The 23,628-nt window shown below is 44.2% G+C and overlaps 4 protein-coding genes across 4 annotated transcripts; 3 read left to right on the top strand and 1 right to left on the bottom strand.

The window, feature by feature from the left end:
- The first annotated feature begins 990 nt into the window (after positions 1–990).
- Positions 991–12,185, top strand: WBP11 (WW domain binding protein 11). The gene is made up of 12 exons (XM_040555835.1): positions 991–1,129; positions 2,705–2,806; positions 3,658–3,689; positions 4,261–4,354; positions 4,730–4,926; positions 5,758–5,891; positions 6,549–6,748; positions 7,473–7,667; positions 8,301–8,402; positions 9,283–9,591; positions 10,197–10,379; positions 11,093–12,185. Exons 2-12 carry the CDS (start codon positions 2,743–2,745, stop codon positions 11,524–11,526), a joined length of 1,944 nt encoding a protein of 647 aa, XP_040411769.1. The 5' UTR covers positions 991–1,129; positions 2,705–2,742; the 3' UTR covers positions 11,527–12,185.
- Positions 12,186–16,287: 4,102 nt separating this feature from the next.
- LOC121069531 (histone H2A) lies at positions 16,288–17,411 on the top strand. Its single transcript, XM_040555821.1, has one exon. It carries the CDS (start codon positions 16,332–16,334, stop codon positions 16,719–16,721), a length of 390 nt encoding a protein of 129 aa, XP_040411755.1. The 5' UTR covers positions 16,288–16,331; the 3' UTR covers positions 16,722–17,411.
- Positions 17,412–17,433: 22 nt separating this feature from the next.
- Positions 17,434–19,509, top strand: LOC121069526 (histone H1). The gene has a single exon (XM_040555805.1). The coding sequence runs from the start codon at positions 18,788–18,790 to the stop codon at positions 19,442–19,444; it is 657 nt and encodes a 218-aa protein (XP_040411739.1). The 5' UTR covers positions 17,434–18,787; the 3' UTR covers positions 19,445–19,509.
- Positions 19,510–20,195: 686 nt separating this feature from the next.
- Positions 20,196–21,135, bottom strand: LOC121069521 (histone H2B 7-like). The gene has a single exon (XM_040555796.1). The coding sequence runs from the start codon at positions 21,080–21,082 to the stop codon at positions 20,702–20,704; it is 381 nt and encodes a 126-aa protein (XP_040411730.1). The 5' UTR covers positions 21,083–21,135; the 3' UTR covers positions 20,196–20,701.
- Positions 21,136–23,628: the final 2,493 nt, after the last annotated feature.

Here is a 23,628-nt window from a genome sequence, read left to right as displayed (position 1 = left end):
AAGGGTATCATTACCAGTCCGAGGCCAGGCTGCTGGCTCTTCTCTAGACTCCTGGTGCTACCCTCTTGGAGTGATAGAAGTATATGGCAAGTGAGAAGCATGAGGGGACTATCATACTCCACGTCAGCTCCGAGTCAGCAGTCACTCCTGGGAGTGAGCAGCTCCAGCTGCTGCAGTAACACGTTGCCCACTGAGCCCAGTATGGTGATGAGAAACCCAGCCCCCGTGAGGAGCGGGCAGCCTGCAAAGCCTGAGCAATTTCCCCCTCCAGTGATACAGTGATACAGTACAGTCCCATCACGCATCCTTACGCATTTCCCCTCTGCTCTGTCTGTTGTTTTGAACAAAGGTTAAGAATCGAAACTGTATTAACGTGTGTGTTTTAGATAAGAACAACTCCAACAAAGAAACTGTAGAACAGGCAAAATGGGTCTAAGTTGGTCCCAAAGCTGCGTAGAAACACTGGATTGTTGCAACCAAAATCTGTCCTGCAACAAATTCCTCTCAGCAGCAAGACCAAAATAAAAGAGCAGGCCGAAGAGGCACAAGGTACTCCGCTGCCTGCACGCGCGGTGAGCAAGAAGTCTGAGGTGCTGAGAGCTCTTAAAACCCTGGCTCTGAGAATGCTCCTGGCCTGACCGTCTGTCACCTTGGACGTTGCGTAGCCTGTGACTGATGTTGGTGTTAACGTGTTGCAGTTCATAGCCTCGCTTTCATCCGCCTGCAACGATTCTTGATAAAGTTCCAAGTTTGCCCCCTCCCTGTCCGGCACAGCACAAGGGGATCCTCCACGCATCTTTATTGTGGTTGTCGGTGTGGGCTCTGACAGGGGCAGCTCTGCTGAGGCACGGGTCCCCAGGGGGAGCAGGGGACCCGCCCCTAACGGCCGCCCGCCCCGCCCCTGCTCCTCCCGGCCCGACCATAGAGGAGCGGGACCATAGAGTCGCGGCGGGCGCCCCGCCGTCCCCATTTGCGGAGCGCGGCGCGTTGCGACAGCCGTGCTTTACGGCGGCGCCCCACTCCGTCCCGGTGCAAGATGGCGGCGGGGCCGTGGCGGCGGCGGGGAGCGCTGCGGGTGTAGGGGCCGCTGCGGCGGGGGGAGCCCGGCCCGGCCCGGCCCGGCCCGGGGGTGAGAGGAGCGGGACGGGACCGGGCTGGGAGCGGAGGGGAGAGGGCTTTTTGCGCTGCTTTCTGTCGGGGGATGAGGGGAGGCCTTCGTGTGCCTCATGGGAGGCTTTCTGCCTCGCTCCCCAGCGGCCATAAAATCATAAATGGGGTTTTCTGTTTTTTTTTTTCGTTTTTTTTTTTTTTTCCCCTTCCCATCCTTTTGTGTTGAAGCTTTGTGCCCTAAAAAGGTTTGGGATGGAGATTTGAGGGGCTTTCTCTTTACCCTTGAAATGTTAGGTGTCTGGGGGTGTGGGGTACAAATGTAAATCCTAGCTCTGGTTCCCATCTAAAGAAATAATAGCATCTATAAAATTATAAAATTATTATAAAATCAGTGTAGTCTGATAAGGAGGAAGTATGTTATTGCTGTTCCCAAGCCATGGGGTGCTTTAGTTACCAGCAGGCCAGCTATGAGAATAATTTGGTGATGTGAGGCATGAGCAGATCTCCGTAGTTCTATACTGGTCAAACATTGAATGTGGTCAGTTCCTGGAGCTCGCTAGGAAGCCTCTCCACGAGGCATTAATGCACTAAATGACACTTGGGCTTAAATTTATTTTTAAGAGGGGAGGTACTTCAGCAATTTGTAAGTGTCATCTTCTGCATTCCGGGAAGAAGGATGTGTTTGGTGACTTCAGTGAGGCTGTAGGGAACTTTAGATTGTACTTACAACGTCTTTGTTTAGATGCTGCTGGTTTGCGTGCAGGATGCCGCCAAAAGCTGCATCCCGTCAGCTCCTGAATTTTAGAGGTTGCTTCAGATTTCAGCGTGGAATCTGTGTGTGTTTGTTTGCTTTTTCCTTAAAGTGGTGAGTTGCAAGAGGTACGAAAGAGGGGGACAAATTAAAGTTGTGAGAAAGGCAACGTCCCTGACTGTAGTTTAACCGTTACTGAAATTGTCTGTAAGTTAAAGAACTTCTAAATGTCTCCTAAAGACAGGAAATAACTCTTCTCAGAATAAATTTCTTTCTTTGGTCATTGTAATGCAGCTTGAAACAGTACTGATGGAGGTAGCATAAGGGCAGGGGCATGGCAGCGGTCTGTGAGGAGCAGAAAAAGGCAGGAATGTGTGCAGAGCACTTTCTGGTGGATATGGTGGTTGCTGGGGAGAGATCAAGGGCAGCTTAGAAGTCTGAGGGAAGAAGGGAATTTGTGGGAAACATTTGAAATGGAGAGCTCTTAATGGGAGTAAATGAAAAGCCAGAACAACTCTGATACGCAGAATGTGTTTGTTTGAACTTCCCTTGCCCCCTTCCATACCGTAAGCAAGAAGGTTCTAGGTTTAAGTCTGGAGTGAATACCAAACTAACTGGTTTAAAGTAGGTACTTGGTTAAGTAAGTACATAGCTAAGTAGTGGCACTTAGTTAAAATAGGATGGTTTTGATGTGAATGTCTGAACTTACGTAGGATTTGAAGATCTCACAATACTTGAGGGTGGTTTTTTTTTTTTTGTATCAGCCTACTGATACAGGGAGGAGGAGTAAGTGTACTCATACCGCTTGTGTGCGGGACCTGAAACTGAGGTTATCTTTTCCAGATCTTTTTAATTTTTGAGACAGAAGAAAAACAGGCAAAATGGGGCGGAGATCCACGTCATCCACCAAGAGTGGGAAATTCATGAATCCCACGGATCAGGCCCGTAAGTATACATAAAAGCTGAGCAGAGGAGAATGGGGGTGATGGGGAGTGAATCTGTGTCTCGGGAAACAGATAAAAAGCTTTCTCTGAGGATAAGATTGTCACTTGGCAATGAGAACTGAGTTTCCTGAGCTTGAAAAATATTATCTCAGTTTTGTCTGGTGTAAGGACTTCCTGAGAAGGCTGCTTGCTTGCGTACTGTGGCTGCTCTGCAGTATTTATTTTAGTTTTTACTGTAGTTATCAGTGCTATGGGGTCTCTGTACTTAATTGTTGGCTAAGCTGCTTCTTGGGGTGCGGTTTGTCTGAGGCTAGAATTTGAGGAACGTGTCAAATTTAGCAAATGCTGTAGTTACGTGAGAGAGTTGTCCAACCCTGTCTTACCTTTTTGTGACATCCCAGGTGGTATCAGTGCTAAACAGATACAGAAAACCCAGACTTCCACTGTGAATATGCTTTATTTCAGATGGGTATTCCAAACCTACATATTTTTAATTTTTTTTTATCCTTTCACGATTGCGTGCATTGCTATGATTTCTGTTGTCTTTTATTCCTTTCTGTATAAAACACCCCAGCTTCTGGAGGGGTAGAGAAATGCTGTAGTTCCTTTTCCTTCTGTATAACACACATAACATAGACATCTATTTCTAGATTTGAAATCCATTTCGTATATGAAATAGAAATGTATTTCACACCGTGTTTTTCTATCAATGGGAAGATGACCTTGAAAGTTGCATTTTTTTGTAAAATGAATGAACTGTTGAGAAAAATCACTACTCCTGATGAAGGAGAGGCTGTTCATGGATTCGACCCTCTTGAGTTATTTTCTCCTCCTTTTTTTCACCCTCTCTAGGGAAGGAAGCCCGGAAGAGAGAACTAAAGAAGGTAAAGAGACCAGAAACATTCACTTGTTATTCCCTGTGCTGTGCGTTGTGTTTGTGATTGTAATGAGCCGTGGCAGATGAATGGACTACCGATGTTTCAATTTACTTTGTAAGATTTAGTTTGGAAAATACTGTCCAAGTCAGTGGTTTAAGAAAATACAGGCATCTGGGTTTGAGCAGCCATATCTTGTCATCTACTATGCTTTTGAACTTTTGATGATTATAGCTTTCCAAAGCGTTGTTATAAGTATTTGGGAACTTAAAAACAAACAACAACATGAAAGAAAATGACAAAAACCGCACAAACTTTTATATTTGTTAGCACGATTTATTATGTGTCTTAATTGGAGTGAAAGGATTATAGTAGCATTTATAAGTAGTGAGGTAGTGGGATTAAAACTCCTATACATTTTAAATACCTTTGCTGCTGACTTGTGCTGTGGATAGTATTTACAAGGCATTTTGAGGTGCCTTTTTCTGCAGGCTGGGAATATTGAGAGAGTAATTGGTACAAAGATCGTCTCTTTTTCCTGTGACGCTTTTCTGATCTCCTTGATCTTTGATCATCTTAGAACAAAAAGCAACGAATGATGGTACGAGCAGCTGTACTGAAGATGAAAGATCCAAAGCAGATCATCCGGGACATGGAAAAATTGGATGAAATGGGTGAGTGAGAGGTACCAGGTGTTGGACTTAAGCAGTGGTTTATATAAACACAAAACATAGTTTAAGGGTTGACTGGGAGGCTAAAATAGAATAACCTTACTTTTTTCCCCCCATTAGAATGGGAAATTCTGTGAATAATCAGAAATTGTTTATGTTATTAAATAGATTTCTTCAAAGTGTGTTTTTTTTCTTTTTGAGAAGATAGCTGGCATAAGCACTGAGTAAAGGATATGATAGTGACTTAGAGTCTCAAGGCTGAGGAACTCGTGAAAATAGGAACTGGAGATGTTTTGCTTTGAAGTTGTTTCATTAGTTACAGTTGCAGAGTAGAGTAACTCTAGGAATTTTGGGTTTGTTTTTGCTGTCTTGGGTTAGAATTTAACCCAGTACAGCAGCCACAGCTTAACGAAAAAGTGCTGAAGGATAAACGCAAAAAGCTCCGTGAGACTTTCGAGCGTATCTTGCGGCTTTATGAGAAGGAGAATCCTGACATCTATAAAGAACTGCGCAAGCTGGAAGTGGAGTATGAGCAGAAAAGATCACAACTCAGCCAGTATTTTGATGCTGTCAAGGTAATACTTGTGATACTTCAGGTTTGTAACTGTGGTAGTGTATACTTTGTCCACTCTTATGTGCAACAGTTAAAAAATGCAGGATGTTTATAAGAGACCAGTATATATACCTTATGTGGGCCATGTTAAGCACTTGTACTAAGTGTTTAATGTGCTGTGTCTCCAGTTACAGCATTTCAGTGAAGATAGCATGGGGGATGTCAAGTCTGTATTTGTTTCTGATGTATTGATTTCATTTAACAATAAATTACAGGGAAAAGGGAAACTCAAGTTGCGAAACAATATTAGAATCTGTTCTCTGTATTAAGGAGAGAGAGAGCTTGTGAGTGTGCAGTAGATAATTCTGTGAATTTCTGTTAAATCTGGTGCTGGAAATAGTGAGCATCTTTTGGCATTCGCTTAAAGAGCTTTCTTTGAAATTCTTCCCAGCTGTATTGTAGAACATAATGTTGCACAAATGCAAGTATCTAAGATTTTCTTTCCTTAGAACATGCAGTGCCTGTGATTTGTGCCTTCAGGATACTTGAGAGATGCGGGCATACTTGTCTGCAGCCACTTTGCTTTGAGGACAGAAGGTCTAAAGGGGGATGGGGGTTTGACTGAAAGACTAAAGCCTTTCATGGCTGCACCTCTTGTGTGGTTTTGTATCGAAGACTTACTGTTGACTACTGCAAAGCAGCATGCCGTCATAACGGACCTTTGGCAAATGATGGCAGTTCCCTTGTGTTGCAGACCTCTGAAAGGTAATGAGGCTGTGCAGTAGCTTCTGTGGAATTAACTCATTCTCTCTCTCTCTTTCTCCCCACCCCCTCTTTTTCCTTTTTCCCTCAGAATGCTCAGCATGTTGAAGTGGAAACTATCCCGTTACCAGATATGCCACATGCTCCCTCCAACATCCTCATACAGGACATTCCCCTTCCTGGGGCCCAGCCACCTTCTATCCTCAAGAAGACATCAGCCTATGGGTAAGAGGAAAAATAAGACTTGGAGGGGAAATAATAAGTGTTCCTGTTTTAGTGGGGAAGAGCTGGGTAGAAACAGAGGTAATACTAAGCAGCAAAAACTGGGGATTCTGTGGGAGTGATTTAAACAATTTATTCTTTTTAGTGAAAGACCATAATATTTCCCTACTATAACAGTTTTTGTTTAAACTGGTTTATGAGTAATATACTGTACCTTCTAGCGCTTGTCTTTCTGTTTATCAGCGAAACTTAAAGCCCTGCTGCTTTGTTCTAACATAAATGCCCCTTAAACTGTCATACAGGTATTTTTCTGTTTTGCTAGCGTATTCAGTTTAAGCTCCTAGTTTACTTGTGTATCTGGTTCTCGTTCTAGTACTAGTTCATTCTCTTTCTTTCTGAATAGTCTTCTATTTTCACCAGCGTGTTGGTTAGTTCATTGTATTTCTGTGGTTGGATTCAATACTTGCTTTATTTGTCTTCTTTGGTTGCCTTCTGAGAAGCTTTCTCTTTTTTTCTGATTTTAAGCAATCATGTCTTTGAGGTTGTAAACTCCTTGGGGCACAACTGTACTTTTAAAACAGTCGTGCTTCTTTATGGAAGTCTGCTGTGTAAACAACTTGTTTTTGTTTTTCTGGTTTTCATTTCCTGTCTTATTTGCAGACCACCAGTTCGATCCATTTCCATGCTTCCTCCTCCTGGTCTCGGTATTCCACGTTTACCTCCTGGCAGGAAGCCCCCTGGGCCTCCTCCGGGGCCACCCCCACCTCAAGTCCTACAGATGTACGGCCGGAAAGTGGGTTTCGCCTTAGAGATGGCTCCTCGAAGGCGAGAAGAAGAGATTTCTTACGGTTCTGAAACAGGTAAGGACTCTCCCATCTCTCTCTGAAAAGGTGTACTCTGGGCAATGTGGATGTTTACACTGCTTGAAGAACTTGGTGATTTGCAATTCTGAGGTGATTCTGATATATTTCGTAATATCTGCAATTTAACAAAATTGGCTGTATTTTTAAGTGCTGTGACTTTTAATTACAACTTGCAGATACTTTTCCATTATGTGGCATAGATTATTTTCCCAAGTAGCCTTAACAAGGCTGAAATGTTTTTTTTAAGGAGATAGTATGTATATTCTCAGAGAAGTCTTCCTTTTTCTAAAAATGAAACATAAACCAAACAAAAACCCCCTTAAAAAAAAAAGTGAGGGAAAGTGAGGAGGAGAACCTAGGTTCTCCTTTTTCATAAAATTGCTGTATCTGCCATAGAAAACTCTGTGAATGGTTAGATTAGTCCTATTGCATAGCAGAAAGGATTGAAATATTTCAAAGGGGAGGAAATTGTTGGATGGAAATGTACTTGTAGATAAGAATTGCCTTTACTTGTTTACTTTGCAAATTAATCAGCTATTAATAGGAAATCTTACAAATAGACTCTCTAAAATATTCTTTTAGAATGTGCTAAATAGTAAAGGATTGACAATATGTTCACTTAGTTCGGAAAATCTTCCCGGCAACCGTAGATATAAATATTCTGTCTTTCACACCAGTATATTTGGCGTTCATACATTTCCTAATACTTTGCTTCCTGCAGGACAGCGAGGGCATGACGATGATATGTCTAGTACCAGTGAGGATGAAGGCTATCCTGAGGATATGGATCAAGACAAGCACGATGAGAGTAGTGATGACAGTGACAGTGATAGGTCAGATGCAGACAGTGAAGGTGAGGACTTTCTGCATCGTGAGAACGACAAGGAGAGAGAAGGTGGAGAAGAAAAGAAATCAGGTACGATGGGAAGTTCGAGGTTGGGCTTTGAGTTTTCAGAAGAGAAACTTTACTTAACAGAGTTTTTCTGTTTTCCTTACAATGGGGTGGGGGGGAAGTAGTTGGCTTATCCAATTAACTCTGTTCTAGCTGACCTAAATTCCAGCTGAAGAATCTTGCTGATAAATGGATCAGAAGGAAACTATCTAGAAGTGAAGTGGAGGAGATGTGCAACATACGTCTCAGATTTAGCTGTTTATTAGCAGTTGAGTTAGCTTAGTAAGGTTGTAAGCCATTTTTCACCTGAAGTATTGGAAAAATACAAAAATTAAGCCTTAGTATAAATATAATCACTGTTCAGTGACTTAAATGTTTGAGATGACCACATTTCACACTACCAGTACTTTTGGATAATTTTTCTTGAATTTTTTTTTTAAAGGATTGCAATTGTTTGACAATATTAGGTTAGAAAAGCTTAAGGCTAGGGAAGATTACTCTTAACTCTTACGTAGGAGCATCGTTACATTAGCATGATACATTATCCATACCAGGTAAAAGACTTCCATGTGTCTGGAATATGCTTATGTATATATTTTCATTTTCTCTCCCCCCACCTTTTCCCCCTGTTTTTTGTTTATGCTTTGCCTTCCCCAGGCCATAGTGTACGGTTTGCAGACATGCCTGGGAAGTCACGAAAAAAGAAGAAGAACATGAAGGAACTGACTCCACTCCAGGCCATGATGTTACGTATGGCAGGTGGGTGATACAGATAAAGTGGAGCTATGCTGTCAGATTTCTGGTTAAGGTTTCTCTCGTGAGCTTGCTTTGCGCAATTTCTATTTTATAGATGTAAATACATTACTGTCATAATGTAAGATCTTCTAAGATTGTCAGCTGTGAAGCTGTGATTTAGTGTTTTTTTTAAGATTAGTATTTTTATTTTAGTAATGTATGTTTTTCACATTGAGTTGAAATTAAAATAACTTTTTATATATGTACTGGGATTTTTCCTTCCTTTCTAAATCTTTGCTTAATTTTTAAACAATTGTTCAATGAAATATGAAGCTCTTAATGAAAAAAAGGTGATACTGCGTTCAGCCTGTAATCTACAAGGATTAATACTATCTAGAGTATCATTTTGGGGAAAGATATTAACCCATGGAATTGACTTTTTTTCTTCTAGAAAGACACCTCAGTATCTTTTGGGGGGGCTGGAGTTTCTTGCAAGTGAGAATTACGTCTGTTTTGGGGGCTAAATAAACCTTTTAAAATTAAAATAGATTTTTATCTCTCCCCACCCCTTTCCTTTTTTGAACTATTCATCTGATCATAGGAAGTTATTCCATGTTCCTTCTGCCTTCCCTGCCCCTGCTCCAGACTCCCACAAACTGTAGATCAAATAGCTGCAGTTCAGGTTTGTTAGCAGAAGTTTCAGCTCCCACAGGAAAGCAGAGCTATCTAGAAATGCACTTGCTTTTTTGTTTAATGTAATAACTAAAAGTTATCAGTTTTCTTTCCTTTGAGGTGATTTTCCTAATTTTTGTTTTTCCCTTCTTATTTTGTGTGATCAAGTTTTTTTGTGATGTTCAAAGCTATTACCTGTGGACCAATTTTGTAAATACGTCTCTGTTTCCAGGTCAGGAAATTCCAGAAGAAGGGAGAGAAGTGGAGGAATATTCAGAAGAGGAGGAGGAGGAGGAAGAAGACTCAGAGTCTGAAGAGACATCACAACAACAGCAGCAGCAACACAGCGAGGAAGCTCTTGCAGAGACTGGGTCTTCTACTGCAACCTCGACGCAGCAGCAGCAACAGTCCTCACAGTCTGTTCCTCCGAACCAGATACAGGCGCCTCCTATGCCTGGGCCACCTCCGCTAGGACCGCCTCCGGCCCCTCCACTGAGGCCCCCAGGACCACCCACTGGCCTTCCTCCTGGCCCTCCACCAGGTGAATATTTGACCTGCTCTGAAGGCTGCAGGCTCTCGGTTGTACAGACAGTGAATCAGTTTGGGAGGTTTGAAGCTGCAGAGCACGTTGCACATGAAGTAGAGAAGCCTAGCGTGGTAATTGCTGAGACCTGTGTGGTCTCTTCTATGGTCAGCGTATTGTTTTCTTCCCAGTGTCTTCCCCCCCAGTTTCATTTTGATATCTGCTAGAGGGGGAACCTTAAACCTCAAAACAGCTACTTTCAATAGAGAGAAATTACTTATTACTTTTCAGGCCAGAAGCAGTCAAATGCTGGACTGAAAAGTATTTTCATTTCTAGCTGTTTAAATTCAGATAACCCTAGCTCAGTAGCTGTACCCAACTATTACTTCAATGCATGGGGGAGAGACTTTCTCCAAGTTAGAGAAGATACTAATATTTGACTGTAACCAAGAAACTTTCGCTCTATACCTCTTGTCTCTTTTTGAGACTTTTAGGTCTATTTAATCCGACAGCTGGTTGGTATGCAAACACCTTTCAAGCTCCTGTTGAGGATCATATTAGCTGATGGGATCATTCTCTTATCCATGAACTAAGTTGCTCTTCTCTTGTATGTATGCTTTCAGGAGCTCCTCCTTTCCTGAGACCTCCTGGTTTACCAGGTCTGCGTGGGCCTTTACCTCGACTTCTACCACCGGGCCCCCCACCTGGGCGACCACCTGGCCCTCCACCAGGCCCCCCGCCTGGTCTGCCCCCAGGCCCTCCTCCACGTGGGCCCCCTCCTCGCCTGCCACCTCCTGCCCCACCAGGTGAAGTACTCTTGTTTGCTTCAGAGCCAAGTCTCTCCCTGCTTTATTTTCTCATTTTGCTTATAATCCTTCGCTGTGGTGATCGAGCCAGTATATCTAATTGAAGAAACAGATTCGTTTAGACTTTAAATAATGCCTTGCTACCGATTTCCCTTTGTTCCTGTACGTGTGGCTGAAAGCACACCCGTAAGTTTTTCCTGGTTTGCCCCTTGGCGCCGTCTCTTTTACGGTGCAGTAACAAATAATTCCATACTGCTGCATATAGCTTGGTAGCAAGATATCTGTCATTTAAAAAAAAGGGAATTTCAGAGTTTAAACTTCTGTTGGCCTGTTTCTGAGTTGGAGATAGGGTGTGGTTTGTTTTTTTTTGCTGGCCATGTGTTTGTGATGCTGCTTAAATTCCAGTGGAATAAATCATCAAAAAACTTAATTTTCAGTTACTTTGAAATTTGAAAGAGAGGAATACATGGGATCCTGTAGTTTTCAAAGTCAGAGGGGCACTTTTCTTGTCCTAATTCTTCTTCATTCTACCTTCTTGGTGGGAGCTAGCAGTTGGTGCATGGTTAAATATTTCCCCTCCCTCCTTCTCTAAAGAGAGTGCTACTCCATTCTGTTGATGTTCCTTGGCTTTCTGAGCCCTTGCATTATTTTTGTCCAGAGGCTTTAGAATTCCCAAGTGTGGAGCCAGCTCATGCTTTCTCTTTGTCTTACAGGAATCCCTCCTCCTCGCCCAGGCATGTTACGGCCACCTCTGGTGCCTCCGTTAGGACCTGCTCCACCTGGGCTTTTCCCCCCAGCTCCCATTCCAAATCCCGGGGTGCTGAGTGCCCCGCCCAGCTTGATTCAGCGCCCCAAGGCGGATGACACCAGTGCAGCCACCATCGAGAAGAAGGCTACGGCTACTATCAGTGCTAAGCCACAGATCACTAACCCCAAGGCAGAAATCACTCGCTTTGTGCCCACTGCCTTGCGAGTACGCCGGGAGAATAAAGGGGCTCTGGCTGCCTCCCAGAGAAAACAGGATGATGAGCCTGCACTCCCACTAACCAAAGCTGCCCCTAAGGCTGGATCGTCTGCCCCTATCTCTGTACAGACAAAGGATGATGTGTATGAAGCTTTCATGAAGGAAATGGAAGGTCTCCTGTGACCTGTCCTAGTCAGCTTTCCTGCCCTCTGAACACAGATCTGACCACCACGGAGGAAGAAGGAAAGGTCCTTCTGCAAGCAACGAAAGGGCTCGCATGACAGGGAATAGTTCCCTACCCACGGGTCAACTCGCCCAGTATGCTCTGAGTAGAGACTGCTGCAGATGAGGTGTGGCTAGGCACCTCCTTTCGGAGCTAGCATGTCTACTTGGTGGAAGGAAATTACAGTCAATAAGGCGATGCTGCTTCCCTCGAGCCCTCCCCCTTCCTTAGAGGGAGGGAGTGGTACCCTGGGGAGGGGGGCATGGGAGTGGGAGGCACCTCCGCTCTGCCTGAGTCCTTTCACGTCCTGAATGCTCTGGTGAGGGTAGTGGAACCGATTTTTAAGGAGCCAGACAAGTGTTAGCAGCATTTCATACACATATGGTTGTCCAATTTTTAGTTTCTGTACTGTTCTTTTCTGTAAATATTTTATAATCCTGTTTTTTTTAGTTGCAGTGAGATTGATCAATCATCTTTCTTCCGAGGTAGTCAGGGAGGTAATTTGCGTATACTGTACACTGGAATTTTGCACCCTGTCCCCTTTACAGTCCTCTTGATGGCTTTCATCGGCAGGGGAAACTTCATTTTGTCTTGTGAAAGACAATAAATGTTCAGTGTATCAAAATACTGGCTTCCTTGTGATATGTATAAATGTAGCATACAGATGGAAGGGGAGGAGGTTCTTTACTGGCCTTGGGGTATGATACAGGCATTCTGAACCTCAGGAAAGAAGAGCAATAGCTACGTTATAAATAATACATACAATTAGGCTTCTATTGTCTACCAACAAAGGCCATAAGAAATGGTTTAGAAACTTCTGAATATATCAGGACTCGTGTTTTTTTTTTAAAAAAAAAAAGGTAAGTCTAATACTAGTAATTATAAAAGTTTATTTTATGTATTTGAAAGGTTAACTTCATATCAAATGTCAGACACCCACTGGATGTGTCTTGGACAGAATACTTCAAATAAAAATCGGTAAACAAGTCTAAGAGCTTGACAGATAATTTCACTTGTGTAAAATCTCTGGTTCCAAGTTCTGTGAAGTTAAGTTTTTATAGCTGCAGTTCCTTTTATAAAAAGGGTGTTTTCATTTTCCATCTTAATTTTTTTTTCAGATTTCGATTGAAATATTTCTCGTTTCATTATTTATGCTGACAGAGACAATATTCTAATAACCGTTACCACATGCAAGAAACAAATATTTGCAGTCTATTTCAAATGAGAATAAAATCTTGCAGGATCTTGTAGACAAAGCTGTCTACAAGACACTGTAAAGAAGACCGGTGGAATAAGTTTGTGTGGGCAAAGTCTTTCCCAAATGAATTTTGTCTGGAACACTGAATTTGAGTACAAGATTAGTGATTAACTATGTAGGTGTCTTTATCCTGCTTTTAAAACAACTACAAAGAGTTACTGTTAAAAGTATTATATTGCATAAAAGCGGTTGGTAGAACTTTGTTTTTCTTGTGGAGGGGCTTGCAGTGGGTGTCTTTAGTGCCTTAAGAATGAGTCCTCTAAGAATAAATCAATTTCTAGGTAAATATATCCAGACACTGGTGATTTTTTTTCTTAGATTTCAATACAGAGAATTTACAATAATCGTAGGCTGCCAGACTACCAGATGGCTCAAACAATGCCTTTCATTGGCTATAAATCTCAGACTTAGCTGAATGTTCAGTGTTTTGAGATTAAATCCATTTTAAGGAGACAAAATGGTTAATGACCCAAACTCACACTTTGATTTTATTTTCATGAGTTCTGGATACAATTTTTTTTTTGCAACAGTTTTCTTCGTGGTTCAGCCGTTAATTACAATTGTGTCAACAGCATCTTAAACATCACTCGAAAAGATTTGTGGGATATAATCTGTTTGTTTATTTTAAATACTTGGATTTTTTTATTCTTTAGAGTGAAATATATGAGCAGTAATTTGGGGGGTAGGGGTATCATTGTGGTACTTCTGACCTTGGACTTAATACAATCATCCAGTCAGCCCAGGAAAGAGCCTGAGAAGAGGAATTTGTTCTGGGGTAAGGACCTCTGTCCCTGTCATTCAAGATCCAGAAAATCTCCCTAGCAGGCCTGTGATTACATCAGTTGCCTGCTGGAGTCATTTAATTAATTCCATTCCTTCACTTAAATCTGATTTATTTATTTATTTTTAACCTTTTTGTTTAGGGTTCCATTTGCCGTATTCTCACATAGGTGAGGCAACTCTTTTCTTCTGTTGAAACAGTGAACGTCTGCCTGTTGCTCTAACTATCCTCTTCAGACATGGAAAAGGATTTGGATTTGCCAAATGTATGAGCGGTCTCAAAAAGGGAAATTTCATGCACAAGGAATGTGCATAACGTCAGAAACAAAGCTTCCTCGCCCTGCCCAGGTTGAAGGCAGGGGGAAGGAGAGAGGTAGGTTCCTAAACTGCTAGATCTCTAAGATGCCATGGGGAGGGAAAAAAAATATAGGTGGGGTGAGATAGGAGGAGGGTGCTCCTGAATGGGCTTTGAGTCCATGCAGGAGAGCTGGATTTGACTATACAAATTCTCCAGGAAACAATTTTTTTTTGTTTGTTTTCTGGGAAGAGTCCAAGGACAGGGTGCCTACCTCCTCTTGTGTGGTGCTCGCTCACGAGGCTTCTCGCATTGTTCTGTGGTTTTGGATAAATTGCAAACACACATGGCTGGGACTGTGCGTGTAGAAACTGGTTCGTACTTCATCTGAATGACCTGATCTCTGGTTCGTCTTCAGCTAAATTAATCTGGGAGATTTTTTTTTTCTTTCCCTTGCCTTTAGCACAGTTCTAAGTGGAAAGAGCACAAACAGACAAATTCTTTGTTGCTTTTATCAAAGCAGTGGGCTCTGGGGGTGCTCGTGCTTCAATCCATTCGCTCCTGTAACCGCTTCATTCTTCACCAGTCACACAAGTGATGGGCTATGGCAGGAAGGTCAAATCCAGCACTGAGGATTGCTGCCAACCTTTTCTCCCCCAGTTACAGTGAAAGCACTCAGAAATGATTGTGAAACAATTTCGTTTCTAAACTGACTATACTCACAGCATCTAGATTAATTTTTCCCTTTATCTACGTGCGTTGTCTTTGGCTTCTGGTAACAACACTGAGTGACTGGAGTCCTTAAATAGGAACAGATCAATGAAATTTGCTTTGGCAAAGCATTCAAATCCATTGAATTACACAGGGTTTTGTGCCTTTCTTAGGGAAATATATATGAAAATTGTCCCTCGTGTCTGTGTTGCAGCTCACTACCCTGATACCAGTCAAAGAGGGATAGAATAAAGAAGTGCATAAAATAGATGCAAACACACACACACACATCATGCTGTTAGTTTACTTATTGAAGGAGAGCTGAATCGATTTTTAGTATTTGAAGAGCGATTTCTATATTATATGCGATGAAATTATTATTTTTGTTTGTAATCCTCTTGCCATGACTGGCATAGTCTTAGCAGTTTGGTTGAGAATCTGACTTGCTGAATTTATCTGAGACTGTGAGATGTCTTTTTTTTTTTTTTTTTGGGCGGGGGGGGTAAGGTGTATCATGGATGGCCTGGTGAGTGTAGGGTCTTTGATTTTCCCTGTCATACCATGCTGCTAGTATCCAGGGTGAGCAGAGTAGTCTGGTATCCGCACCGTTCACTTCATTATAATTTTGTGATATGCATCTCAGATCCTATGATATGAATTACAAAGAAGAGTGATGGGTCAGAGCATAACAGCATCAAGGAACGAAGGTGGGAAAAACAACCAGGCAGAACTGGAATTTATTTAAAGGAGAGAGCAGAATTCCAGGCTGTGGGGAAAATGGAGGAGGAGCCTGCCAAGCACTATGGGATAGCAGACGGATGTGGCTAATTCCAGGGTGCAGGCTTCTTCGTTGGTTTAGACAAGGATAGTGTGTGCCCTTGCTAGAAATATATGGAAGATAAAGAAAAAGATATCAGGACATAGAAAACAGAAGTAATTAGAACAATGAAAGAGGAAAAACGTATATGAATCTGTCCACAAAACGAGAGCAGACCATACCAGACAGACATCTTGAATCTTGGCGAAGTTGATTGTTGATCTGTGCAGTGAGATGTTCCCGGAGTAAAGCATCACAGACTGACCTCTAATGCTCTGCAGAACAGCCTAACAAACACTATGCTCCTTTGATTAGATTTATAGGTGACTGCTCAGAGAAGTTTCCTTTGTTTCATGTTCCTGGCTGGTTTCCACACATATCAGTAGTGTGGGGTTGCAAATGTGGTTTGTAAATTAAACCTTAACGAACAACTAAACAACAACAAACGTAATCCTGTAGCGGCATTTGCAAACATTGGGGCGTTTCTAAACGACCGCGGCACTAGCACAGGTTCCCCTTGTTCCTGGGAGGCAGCTGCACGCCTCCGATCTCCTCGGCCGGGCGGGGCCGCTTTTCCAGGTGGGATGCCCGGCTGGGGCAGGGCCCGGAGGCACGGCCGGGGCCCGCCGCCAGCGGGGGCGAGGCACGATCGGGGCCCGCCCCGGGAGCGCCCCCGCGGAAGCGCCGCTGGCGGGCGGGGGCAGCGCGCGGGATGGGCCGGGGCCCGCTCCCCATTGGGTGGATTTGGATCCGCAGCGCCATTGGTCGGAGCGAGCGAGAGCGCGCCGCAGCCAATCAGAAAGCAAGCCGGGCCGCGCGGGGAGGCTATAAAAGGGGCCGGGCGGGGGACGTAGCGACGGGTGTTGCACGTCAGCTTGGGTGGCGGCGGGGCTGTAACGGAGCGATGTCTGGGCGCGGGAAGCAGGGCGGGAAGGCGCGGGCCAAGGCCAAGTCGCGCTCGTCGCGGGCCGGGCTGCAGTTCCCCGTGGGCCGCGTGCACCGGCTGCTGCGCAAGGGCAACTACGCGGAGCGGGTGGGCGCCGGCGCCCCGGTGTACCTGGCGGCCGTGCTGGAGTACCTGACGGCCGAGATCCTGGAGCTGGCGGGCAACGCGGCCCGCGACAACAAGAAGACGCGCATCATCCCCCGCCACCTGCAGCTGGCCATCCGCAACGACGAGGAGCTCAACAAGCTGCTGGGCAAGGTCACCATCGCGCAGGGCGGGGTGCTGCCCAACATCCAGGCTGTGCTGCTGCCCAAGAAGACTGACAGCCACAAGGCTAAAAGCAAGTAAAAACTCGGGGACTGTTCCCACCTCAAAAGCAACCCAAAGGCTCTTTTTAGAGCCACCCACTTCCTCATAAAAGGAGCTGTAGATCCTGAGCAAAAAAAACCATTTGCGTGGTCTTTGCTGTTGAAAGGCAGCAAAGTGTTGATGTGTTCTGCACACCAGAGTAAAAAACTCGATCTGATAAAATAACTTACCAATTGCTCCTATATACATAGTAGGAAAAAAAAACTGATTCCGCATCAAAGGAGTCATTTTATTAGAACAAGTCATTATTAGAACAGGTGAGAAACGTAAGAAGTTCAATGTTACTACAACAAAAGCTTCATCCAGCAAGTCTCTCCTTTTTCAGTTCAGTCCTGCGTCAGGTCGAGCTAACTCACTGATGTCAATCAAAAAACAAAACAAAACAAAAAAAGCCTGTCAGCCTGTCCCTAACTTCCGGACTTAGTCCCACTTAGTCCCGCTTCCGGACTTAGAGACTGTCATTTTTCCCTAACAATAGGCATTCAGAATTATTAATTTTTAATGCATATTTCTCGTTGCTTTGTCTGAGCTACCATGTCCATTTTCTGTCTGGAATCTGAATGAGAACAATTTAAAATCACCGGGCAGGTTAAAAGACTGTTGCCAACTTTGATTCTACCTTATATAGAGCACTGAACGTTACAATAAAGATACTGAAACAAACAAAAATCACTGGTCATAGGTCAATAAACACGTTTTAATATTTATCCATTTGAAAACGTAAGAAATTAAACGAATCAAAGCGATGCTAAATTTTAGCACCACTGACAGTTACAACAACAGCAAGAGGTAAAGAACAGCTTATGGGCGGTCTTTGGAAAAACAAAGGGTTGTGGACAATAATGAAAAGAGCATAGGGAATTAAAACAAGCATCTTCTGATAATAAGAAATAAAATGTGTTTATTTTATGGTCTTGATAAAGTGCACGTGGAGAATTCCCCCTCTTGCTAGCAGCCACTCGCTTTAGAGCAACAGATGCATCAATTAGATGTTATTAATATTACTTCCAGTGTAGGAATCAGTCACTGTACAGTAAAAATGTAATATTTACCATCTACTCTGGAAGGAGAGATGTAAAGAACGACTTGAGAAAGTTTTACAGTTCAGGAGAATGGAAAATCATCTGCAGCAGTGTCTCCCCAGACAATGATGACTCAGATTTTCACCAATCAAACTGGATCAAAATGAAAACAAAACTGAATTATAAATTGTCAGGGTATTGGTTATAATTGTTAATAACAACTGGCTGTTTGAAGTTCTGATGCCACGTACTTTATTAAGAATAAATATTTCTGTAAAGCAGCAATAGGGAACCATGTCTGCATTGTGCACGCAGAGCAACACAGTACAAGCTGCTGTGCTATAAAAAGTCATCTCCTTCTGGGGCAGAAAAAGTCCTTCAAGAGACTTTAATCTGCTTCTCGCCTTGTTGCATAATGCACTAATTTAATTTAGTTTAATTATTTTTAAAGGGGTAAAGGATTTTGGACAAAGAAGCTAATTTCTAATCCATATTCAGTGCTCAAGATGAGCCTGTGTTACTTCCTCCTCTTTGAAATCAATTTGCGATGAAAATATCGATTCAAATCCCTAGTTTTCAGTTCAGATTAAGAGAAGACCCTTTAAAGAATAATAATTAATTACTTTAGAGATTTAGTTGCCCACGACGCAGATTTTATTTGGAAGGAAAAACAAAAGTTTCTGTCTCCCGAGGTCTGTCCAGGTCCAGGACTCAGGGTTTATCGGCTCTTTTTTAACTCACCCTTTGCCTCTTCGAAGGGAAACTTTGCCCAGGGGAACAACAGTCTCTCTCTTCCACGCCGCTGCGAGCTGGGGCGATTCGGTGGCAGAAATTCTCGAAAAAACACGCTTTTTTGACTCCTAAGAAACACAAAGTGAGCGGGGAGAAGGGACCTTTCTGCCGTGCAGCGGGGCGGGCTCTGCAACGCACCAATCACCGCGCGGCTCCTCTCTATAAATACGAGGCCACCGACTTGCTCCAGGCCCAGTGGTTTCCCCTGATTCGTGGACGACGGCTGCCACCATGTCGGAGACCGCGCCTGTTGCCGCTCCCGCTGTCTCCGCTCCCGCGGCGAAAGCCACCGGCAAGAAGCCGAAGAAGGCGGCGGGCGGCTCCAGGGCGCGCAGGCCCGCGGGCCCCAGCGTCACCGAGCTGATCACCAAGGCCGTGGCCGCCTCCAAGGAGCGCAAGGGGCTCTCCCTCGCCGCGCTCAAGAAGGCGCTGGCCGCCGGCGGCTACGACGTGGAGAAGAACAACAGCCGCATCAAGCTGGGGCTCAAGAGCCTCGTCGGCAAGGGCACCCTGGTGCAGACCAAGGGCACCGGCGCCTCCGGGTCTTTCAAGCTGAACAAGAAGCCGGGCGAAACCAAAGAGAGGACAACTAAGAAGAAGCCAGCGGCCAAGCCCAAGAAGCCGGCGGCCAAGAAGCCCGCCAGCGCTGCCAAAAAGCCTAAGAAGGCGGCGGCAGTCAAGAAGAGCCCTAAGAAAGCCAAGAAGCCGGCAGCTGCTGCCACTAAGAAGGCTGCCAAGAGCCCCAAGAAGGCCGCCAAGGCTGGCCGCCCCAAGAAGGCGGCGAAGAGCCCGGCCAAGGCGAAGGCGGTGAAGCCCAAAGCTGCCAAGCCCAAGGCAGCCAAGCCTAAGGCAGCCAAAGCTAAGAAGGCAGCGCCCAAAAAGAAGTAAAACGACTGAGAAGAAATTAGTCTACTCATTTAAATAAACCCAAAGGCTCTTTTAAGAGCCACCCACTTACTCCCAGAAAGAGCTGGAGCGCTACGGTAGCCGCAGCAGCAGAAACAAATCTTGACAGGGCACGGATTGAGGCGCATCGGCTCCAACCTGCGCGGCCGATAAGGGCTCCCTTAAAGCGGAAGCGATTCCTGACGTCTAATTCGGGAGCCCCGCGACAGCAGCGCCGCGGCCCCGCCTCCCCCCCCTCCGCCCCCGCCCCGCCCCGATGGGCGCAGCCGGAGCGCGGCAGCCGCGGGTCCCCCCGGGCGGGGCGCGGCGCGGCGCGGCCCTTCCAGGGCAGCCCGGGAGAGTTCAAAAGTCCCGCGCTGGGGCGGGATTGGCCCCGCCTGGTCCTGCCCCCCGCCGGCCCCGCCCCGCCCCGAGCCCCCTCCCACCTCCCCGCGGAGGAGCCGCGGCTCCGCCCCGTGGGGGGGGAAACCTCGGCCTTACCGCACCGGGGGCGGGCGAGCGGGGCTCGCCTCCCCCGGCGCTCCTCGTCCCGCGCAGCCCCGACTGCCCCCAGCTCGCCCCGAGAACTTTATTCTAGAGCGAGTCAGGTGCAGCGCGAGATCGGGCGCTGTAAAACGGGGATGTGAAACAGGGGTGATCAAAAATTCCTCCCCTTCGGTAGTAAAGAGGGGAGGGAGAAGTAAGGAGGGCGCGCTGTAACATATGGAGTAAAAAGGAACGGCTGGAAAACCTGTTTCAGTAAGTGATTTCCACACGTTTATTCGTGACTGAAATAGATAAAAATAGGATTTTTATTTTACGAGTGAACATTTGTAGGGTACATAAAGCAAACTGCAGTATCAACTAGGATTTCTTAATTGCAGTAACACTTAGAAGTACAAATCCTTAGAAAGTAGAGCAATTCACAGCAATGTAAACGAAGAAGTACTTACTACCTTCCCTGAGAGTCTGAGTTCGAAGAGCTAGCAAAACAAGAAAACTGCTTCAGAAGGTGCCCAAATCAATAGAGTACAGTTACTTTAGCTAATCAAATGTTATTCAGTACGTCTAGTAGAAGCTTAGTCCTTACCTATACTCCCTCTTTAAGATTAAGTGCTTAACTTCACCTACCCTAAGAGCTTAAGTACTTCAACAGCCTATTGTGCACCTCTCACAAAAACCAGCAATGCAGCCCTTTTACTCGAGTAAGTTGGTGGCTCTGAAAAGAGCCTTTGGGTTAAAAACAGGATCCGCGGCGCTCTACTTGGAGCTGGTGTACTTGGTGACCGCCTTGGTGCCCTCGGAGACGGCGTGCTTGGCCAGCTCGCCGGGCAGCAGGAGCCGCACGGCCGTCTGGATCTCCCGCGAGGTGATGGTCGAGCGCTTGTTGTAGTGCGCCAGGCGCGACGCCTCGCCGGCGATGCGCTCGAAGATGTCGTTGACGAAGGAGTTCATGATGCCCATGGCCTTGGACGAGATGCCCGTGTCGGGGTGCACCTGCTTCAGCACCTTGTACACGTAGATCGAGTAGCTCTCCTTCCGTGCTCTCTTCCTTTTCTTGTCGCCCTTCTTCTGGGTCTTGGTGACGGCTTTCTTGGAGCCCTTCTTGGGCGCGGGCGCGGACTTGGCCGGCTCAGGCATGGTGAACACTCCCCCGTCTCTTCACGGCCCGGAGTGGCGGTTGGTGGGATTTCTCTCCTATTTATAGGGGCCCTATGCAAATCACTGGCTCTAGCTATCAGCGCCTCCATTGGATAACGGAGCCAGTGACGTCTCGCCTCGTACGAACGCCTTTGTAATTGGTCCATGGCAAATCCCATGCTGCTATTGGTTAATAATTCAAATCCCGTCAACCAATCACGGTCAGCTCTTTCAATCACATCGTTCTACGGCAGAGCTCGTCCTCCGCTGCCTGGAAGCGCGCCGCCGGGGGGGGCGTCCGGGAACAGCCCCCAACTGCCCCCAGGGGTCGGTCTGCGCATACAAAGAGCATGGTTATCGGTTATCTCCAAGAAGAGAAAAATAAATAAAATAAAATAAAATAAAATAAAATAAAATAAAATAAAATAAAATAAAATAAAATCTTCCAAGTTATTCACTACTTTTTTTTTTTTTTCATCTTCAAAAAGAAGTATACCTGAATATTTCATTAATAACCTGTATTTTTAACAACCATAAATTAAATACAACCTGAAAAGGTATACAGACTCTGGAATAATAGTCATTGTTAGTAGTGTTTGAAACGTGTGGCCCTCACATCATGGCTCATTTTTCAGAATGTTAAATGAGATTAAAGCTCTGATTTAATTTGCAAATTGAAAGAACATGGACTTTTTGAATTGTAATAAATATTGGACTAATTTGTTTCAAAACCAAAGATATTCCTAGTAATAAAATTGAAACCTGGATTTAGGATTAAGCTTTAAATTTATCATGAATCAGAAATTCAAGCTGCTTTCTTGTTGAGTTAACATCACTGCAAAAGAGGAAAATAAAGTTGTTTAAACAGACTGAATTATTTTATGATATTAAGATTCCTGATTTGATGATATATGTGCATTATGAAAGAGAAAGTGTTCGGTGTTATAGCAGTAAATCTACATATTCAGAAAAGGACTATTTATGATTTTTAAAATTAAAATATCATGTAGCAACATTATAAATAACAATTTTAATTAATTCATGAGTTAATTACTGTTATAAACCAATTTTAAAGAAATTAAGTTAATTTTTTGGTTGGGTGGAACTAGGGCTACATAGCTTGGTACATAAAAATGATATATATTTTTTCTTTTTGGAACCTTTAAGGGCTATTCAAAGCCTAGACTTTCTTGGTGTCAGACAAATTGATTTATAGACCTATAGAAGAAACCTGTCTGGCATAGCTAAGTGTAGATTAGAAAGGATTAGACTGCTAAAATCATAACAAAACTAATCTCTCAAGGTTTGTCAGGATAGCGGGAAACATTCTGCTGCAGCAACACAACGTTCTGTTACCTTACCAGGGTGTTACTGGTTCTGCTTTTTGCCTTTTACCCTGCTGTGCAGAACTCTGGATGCACAAAGATTTCCGGCCTATGTCCAAAGTAGTGCTGTCTGAAGACAGGGATCCAGGATGTCTGGAGGTTTTATTGTACTGAACTTTTAAGCGAGGAGAGAAGCTTCAACCTGTTTCTGTGATGCTCAGGCTCTCACATTTAACGCCCACCCCTCCCACCCCCAAATTCCCCTCATAAGGAACAAGTGGGCATAAAAATGGTTTGAAAAGTACCGAGAACACATCTGCCTTCTCTTGTGAACATCTGTGAAAGTTCAGAACCTGACATGCCACTCAGGTGGCAGTGTAGCCCTAAAATCTCTGGTTTTGTCTCCACAAAACATTTTGTTACAATGTTCTGAAAGAGAAAAAGTAGAACAACATTTCATAAACATTTCTGAATAAACATTCCATATAATTTCAAAATGGCTCAACACACCTTAGAACCACATTTAAGAACTCTATTTTTAAGGATATTGACAGTTACTATGGTTGTTTTAGATGTTCAGATTGAAAAATAAATCATTTGTTATATTTTTTATACGTTGTCATCTACAGCTGCAAGTTTTCTATCTTTATTAGCTGTTGACTGTCACTATCATTTAAAGACCTTATAGCTATTTAAAGAATGAGTAAATAGATGAGTCATATTTCTAGAGCATTTCTAGAGCACTGAAAAAGACATAAGATGACAGAAAAGGTGAAGAGGGGAGGGGAATTTGTCCTCCATTTTCAGAGTTAAATAAAGTTTGAACACTTTAGTTTTCTAAAAATGATTAAGATTATGCAAATCATTAAAATCATGTGCGCTTCCCTGTCAGTGCAGCTGTATAACTGCAGTTAAAAAAGACACTGTGCTTTCTGCTCAGAAAGCACAAACATGAAGAAAAAAAGCAAAGGGAATACTTGGCGATACTATGTATCAACAGTGTGTAGCTATTTGGCAAGACTATGAACATGAAAGTGAGCGAAGAGTGACACATTCTTAAAAGATTTCGAAGGAATGTATATATTTCCATGGGTACATTAACTTCAAACACAAACCTGTTCCATCACCAGCACCACAGTCCCGTAAAAGCAAACAAGAGCTATGTTTCATCATACAGAGATGTGGCAGATACAAAGCAGATAACTCCCCGACACACAGTCA

The sequence above is a fragment of the Cygnus olor genome, chromosome 1 (assembly GCF_009769625.2).
Source record: "Cygnus olor isolate bCygOlo1 chromosome 1, bCygOlo1.pri.v2, whole genome shotgun sequence".
Taxonomy (NCBI): domain Eukaryota; kingdom Metazoa; phylum Chordata; class Aves; order Anseriformes; family Anatidae; genus Cygnus; species Cygnus olor.
This window is presented reverse-complemented; position numbering and strand designations above follow the sequence as displayed.